At 45.8% G+C, this 6,365-nt stretch overlaps 1 protein-coding gene across 1 annotated transcript; it reads right to left on the bottom strand.

Annotated features, from left to right (window-relative positions):
• Positions 1–1,324: 1,324 nt before the first annotated feature.
• On the bottom strand, positions 1,325–5,824 carry LOC104615861 (extracellular calcium-sensing receptor-like; the record flags this gene model as incomplete). Its single annotated transcript, XM_010286672.1, has 2 exons — positions 1,325–2,206; positions 5,518–5,824. Coding segments are annotated over 2 exons (1,189 nt in total), but the record flags the coding sequence as incomplete, so codon positions are not given.
• Between the last annotated feature and the right edge of the window lie 541 nt (positions 5,825–6,365).

Below are 6,365 nucleotides of genomic sequence, written 5' to 3'. Positions count from 1 at the left end.
TATTTATTCTGGATCATTTTTACTGACACAGTGAAAGCTAAATCTGTCTGTGACTTGCCCACTTCTGCCAGTATGCTCCTGAAAAGCAGAAAAGCTTTGAAAGACAGAAACCTCAGAGACAGCCAGCAATCGCAGGACACCCCTAAACCAGGGTCAAACCCTGCACTCATCAACTCTGCAAAAAGTGGTTTTGATAAACCCAAATCAGGTACCTAAAGCAATGCAGGTTTCTCATAAATGCCAAGACAAAGCCTTTTACTTTGATATCGCCAAGGCTTTTGAGTAGACTGAGACTAGACAGGAACCAAACTGCAGTTTCCACATGCGAATGCTGGCCCAACATCTGCGAAGCTTGTGTCATGGGTAGCTTTTATTTTGGTTAGACTATCCTGAATAGAAGAAATTACACATGCAACCGGGAATGTGATCCTCCTTATATTCATCTGTGTGGTTCTGATTGCAGGCATGTTTGGGCCCAAGTTTTCTGTGATGAGCAGAACGGGGCAAACAGAATTTGCGTATCTTCCTATTTGGCATATCTTCATTTGATAGCCTTACAAGCTAATTCTGTTATTTAAGAATGCAGTAGATATTAAGAACACACACTGAATATCACATCAGCTAGCACAAATAGGGTAAGGTATAGAGTATTCATAAAGCATCGGAAGACAAAATGCCAGAATATCATCCATATGCCTGTGGGCACATTTACCCAAATGAATGGGTAAACATGACTAAGTTAGTAATATAATTTTATCAGTTCACAAATATCACTGCCAAATCAAAGCAGCTATCTACTATTTGCCCAACACCCACACGTTATTTTCCTTCATTACTCAACCTGCTTTAGTGTGATTCTATATAAGCTTAAAACTGTGGAAAGAAAATATGGCCTGTATGGAAAATTGCTGTGGGATTGCAAAAGACGTAGAGCTTTGCCAAAGAAAATGAACTCTAAAAACTGTTTTCCTTGTTCATGTGCTCTCTCCAGGCCCTCTTGTTTATGTAAGGGCTCGATATATGATCAAGTTACCTTGCGTCAGCCAGGCTGCGGTAATTGTCTGTGTGTGCACTTTTGGCCCGTAGCAAATGCAAGAAAATGTAACTTGGTTTAAGCCCCTTTCACTGCAGGCAAACCTAACACAACTTACCTTACATTCCCTGTGGGGTGGGAGCATGCATTGAACTTGCACGCAGTGATATGCTAGGTCCCAGGAACCTTATGCTGTGTCTGAGACCCAGGATCATGGAAGGCACCCTAAAAGCTCCGGGAGAGCTTGCCTTTTTTCTGCAAGTACATTGCACAGGCACACAGCACACTTACCTGCCATGCCTCAACCTTCTTAATGTCTGCACAGGATCCATTAGTGAAGAGTCCTTTCCCAGGGGTACAGGTATATATATCCTGCAAGGCATGGGCAATAGAATATACTGCCAAATACACATTATAGGATATCCGCAAGTGCGTGTAGTCCATGTACGGTGTCTCCACACTGGTGATGTTCTCATCCCCGGTGCACGGAGGACGGAAGGCAGCCGTTCCATTTCCAGCTCCCGGTCCGTCTTCATGGCCCTTGTGGAAGGAAGTTGAAGCTGGAGAATTTTTGGACCCATCGGGGAGATAGCAGTTAAATGTCTCCTCCCAAAACTCCTTGGCAAAGCCATTGTTGGTAGACTTCTTGGGATGCACCTTCTGCAGGAACTCACGAAAGCCTGGGATCTGTCCTGCCTTCAGTGCAAACCCAATGGTGCTGCCGATGACACGGAAGAACTCCGGCATGGCTATCAGGGAAGAGCTGGCCCAGGCCTCGCTTGCCAGCCAGATCTTGCCCGTGATGTTTCGCCTGACAATCTCTTTGATGAGGGGCTCCAGATCCGGGCCACTGGAGAAAACAACGATCACCCTTGCTGTGGAGTTCTGGATGACCTCCACCACCTGCTGGATTTCCTCTTCGTCTGAGTACTGGGAGATGAGCTCGCTAAAATCAATGCAGATGTCTCTTTCCTCTGCCTCCTCCCGAAACTTTTCAATCCCTGGCCGGCCATAGTCATCGTCGGCTGCAATTGTTCCCACCCAGTTCCAGCGAAAGTATTCGATGATGTCTGCCATCGCCGTAGCCTGATGCTCATCATTGGGGATTGTGCGGAGGAAGGACTTGAACTGATTCTTGTTGCTCAAGAGACGACTGGATGAGGCATAGCTGACCTGTGAGAGCACAGTGAACAAGCAAAACACACCCTGAAGAGAACTGCCTGGGAATAAATTGCCTACGTTTATCTAGCATCACTGTCAACCCGTGTAACCTCAGATGGGATGAAGAGGGAGCTGAGCACCCCACTGGCAACCACGTACTCTTAGCCTGTGGCTGCACATGATCCACTCTGAGAGTCTGTGTGGTCTTGTAGCTGTGACTATCTCACATACAGGAGCAGCTGCTCGGACCTGAGAGACTGGAGCAAGCTTGTGTCCACCTGTAAGGTCAAGGATCTGAGAGAGAGAGACACTGACACTAGCTTGGAGGAATGGAAAAGAGGTGAGCCACGGGTAGCCTACATGCACCTCACTGCACTTCCTGCCAAATCCAGAAACAAGAGGAATGTATCTTTTAGATAAACGAGGGCAATGCATGTAATTCAGACAAAATGCAGGCTTCCTCTGTCCTGAACCAGACATGAAACAGCAGGCTGGTATTACCATCCCAGACCTACTCTGAAGAGCACTGTCTGTCTCCCCTTGCCTCTCACCTCCGTCCCCATTCTTAAACAGGCTCGATCAGGCACCGTATGCATGTTATGTACAATCCCTCTGGCTGAAGTAAGAATAATGTGATGTATATCAGTCGCCTTGACCCTGCAGAACATTAAGGTAATGCTGGTCAATACTACCTTAGCAGTATTTCCTGACTGCTGGTCAGAATGAGCAAAGCAGCCAGTAGGCATGAGCCACTGTGTTTTACAGTTAAAATGGGATTTTATCTCCTTTTCTAAAGCTATCAAGAAATTCTTTTTTTCCTAATCAGAACAAGTGCCATATGCTCTTCAGATGTAATTTGGATTTTCTACAAGTAAGAAGAAAACCATAAAACCCAGAAGAGAATAGTTTAAAGATCTGGAGAACTTTAAAAACTCACTTATCTTTACATTTTGAGATTGGTATCTGAACTCTTTCAGACTGACTCTCACTTTGAAAAAAACTTCTATAAACAGCTCATTTTGTCCAAAGTGGAAACTTACAGAAAACCTTAACTCGTCCTTAAACTCTGGCATTTAATGTTTCTGCAAGAAGAAAGAAAAAGAGGTCTCCTAGTGCAGTTTCAAGGGCCACAGGAGCTAATCCTCCTTTCACAGAGCTATACTTTTGCCTGGACAGGCTCCTGCCCAGTGCTACTCTCATCTCCTAAAACCTAGTGCTACGGGGTACAAGCATGGTATCCCACTCCTGCATGTACTGTAAGGGTACAGCTAGGTGAGATACTGAGAAACAGAACCGGAGTCATAACGTTTTCCGTTTCTATGTCAACGGAATGAGTAATGAACCTTACATTAATTGTAAAATACACCTCCAACTTGTACTGACATGCAGGGTCTATTAAGCATGGATTTCCTAATGGCCTTACTATAAATGGCAGCGATAACGCGTATTCTAATGCTGCCCAACAACTCCCAGTTTAAAAGCCTGCTTTCAGTTGCCATACTTCAATCACCTAGCTGAGATTTTGTTCCAGAACTGAACCTCCTGACATCTCCCACTGCAGCAACTTCTGAGGAAGACTACCGCCTTGTAGCACAAATGCCGTTCCCTGTTCAAAGGGAAAGTCTGAGAACTGCAAGCATCTCTTACGTTCAGTCTCAACCCACCAACCCTTGTCAGCTGCCGTTGTTCAACTGGTAATGTGAATATTAGCGATGTGTAAATTAACAGTATGCCTTCAAATGCCATCGTGGTGTTTATTACACACCGTGTTCCAGTGCTACCCTGGGCAATACCTAGATAACATATATCTTAGCTTAAACTGTTCTTGCCCTGCTCAGAGACCAAATGTCCATTTTTTCAGACTCCTGTGAGAGAGTCAGACTGATAACATTAAATAGAAAAGATATATTACTGTGCACCAGGCAGACAAGGATCCTTCCTTCTTCATTTGTGGTGCAGATGGCAATTGGAGCCCTCGCTGAAATAAAGATATATCCTCTGAGGACAGACTGAGAGTGCAGTGTGACACAGTCTTGTTACAAGGGCTCCTGTGAGCACTTGTATTCATTTTAGAAGAGGAATGGATATGTTAGGCTATACAAGGCAACACATAAATGGATTAGGCCAAGCACTTTTTCCAAAGTTGTCTTCAGTGTGGAAATCTAAAATCAAGAGCAACAACATTAAGCTATAATATGCCAGCTTCTTATTTTGCTTAGGGTCTTGGAAGAGCAGTAAGTTTGTTAAAGAAAAGGATGGGACCATGGTTGCCGGCACTGGCTCTGGTAGAGTCAGCAGACAGCAAGAAGGATCCTGCAACACAGGAGCTGGCACAACTACATCACCATACAGATGGCCTCAGGGCAAGGTGGGGCATATCCACATGCTCTCACAAACCCTGGTTTGGAGGCCCTAGGGCAAAAGACAGACAGGTCAGCCCAGAAAAAACCTTTGCAGCACCTGATCAGTAGAAGCAACAACTTTAAACATCACCTACTTGAATGATCAGAGATGCTGAGAGACCTAAGAGTAGCTGGCAACGACTGAACTTTGCCTTAAGTGGGCTCTATGGGAGTTGGGCATGACTAGGCAGTGACCATAGTGAAATAACATCACAAGTAACCTGTCAAGGCTGGCAACTGGCAATGACTGACCTAAATTACCTGTGTTCACAGACTAAACCACTCTAGAGGACTCTAGTCTTGCTAGACTAAGTTGCTGTTGGCTCACTGTTGTTACTGGCTGCTTGGTAACCTTTGTGTTTGGGGATTGCAAACTGCTAGCAAGACATATTTGTACCATAAGAAGACCCCCTTGTTTCTCTCCTCGAGATTCTATTGGAAATGGCAAAGATGAAATAAGCCATGGAGGCTGAGCTCCCTCTGAGACCTTCTGGTGTGCACTTAAGACACTTTGGCAGAGAGGGGGATGGAGAAGCTGGCACAGCCACTGCACATACCTGTACTGGTCCAAATACATTTCTGGCAAATGTGATCCTGAAGAGTTGTATTACTGACTAAAAAAAAAATATTTGGTTTGATTTGTCATAATAAGTTTGGAAGGAAGTAGACTGCTTGCTTTCACATAAACTGTTGTCCCTCTTCAAAAGCCAGCACTTCTCATCATTGTGCTGCCCTCAGCCCTCCAAGGATGTATTCACACAGCTGGGCCGTTGCACTTCTCAGCCTTTCTTTGTTTGAAACAGCGATGGAGCATGTAAAGCAGCAGTGCAATTCCCTGTCCTAGTTCTCGAATGTACTAAAAGATCCCCTCCAAACAGCAATACCCCCAGCTGCATGTAAACAAGAGAAGTGGAAGCGTACCTGAGGTATGTAAAAGAGTCCCAGCAGATTGGCCACAGCGGTAGAGATGCCAGAGCCGGTTGCGCCCACGACTGCAATGGTGGAAGGGATATGTTCCGAGCAGTTGCAGAATTCATCCAGGTTCAAGGAGTCTATCTTGTTTTGGGCCACAAAACTCAGTGTGGCCTCGAGGGCTTTAGAGACTGTATTGCAAGTATCAAATATCCTGTATCCTAGGGTCATGTTGGGAAGGAGGGTTGGGCTACTGTTTATTTCTTCTATGGCAAAGATCATAGCCTGAAGCCAGCGGAAGCCTCGGAAATTATACCTGGGGGAGCAAAAATAAAAATAAAACAGAGTGAGAAGGAGGGAAACAGAGGAGAGGAGATGAGGATTGAGACAGAGTGAAGAGTTCCAGATACAAAAAGCAAAAGCAACTTACGCAATTTCTTGCCTCCTACTAAATTTGGGAAGTTTCGCTTCTGTGTTCAGTGGTTACAGAGAGGCGGGCATATGCTACAAGTTTTTGTTCTGGTTTTCAGCTCTTCGGTTTGGGAGCCCACTTCAGAGGTCAGGAGGATGAGGTGAACTTTTCTAAGTCCTCTAAAGTTGGAGAAAGTTGGAAGAGAGCATGCCCGGGGTGTTGGCTGTGGCCTGTCCCTTCTGCTCAGTACCCTAAGCCTGGTGATTCCTGAGCAAATGCCCTGACACAAAGCTACACCCACCAAGTTTCCTTCCAGGCTCCTCTGACACGTTTCTGAATGCAGATGGCAGTGTCTGCAAAGCCTGCGCGGCGCGCGATGCTGCCAGGGACTTGGGCTCGGGGATACGCGGCGCGTCAGCTTCTGGTGGCGCCGGGCGGGCGGGGT

The sequence above is a fragment of the Phaethon lepturus genome, unplaced genomic scaffold (genome assembly GCF_000687285.1).
Source record: "Phaethon lepturus isolate BGI_N335 unplaced genomic scaffold, ASM68728v1 Scaffold1725, whole genome shotgun sequence".
In the NCBI taxonomy this organism is placed as follows: Eukaryota; Metazoa; Chordata; class Aves; order Phaethontiformes; family Phaethontidae; genus Phaethon; species Phaethon lepturus.
This window is presented reverse-complemented; position numbering and strand designations above follow the sequence as displayed.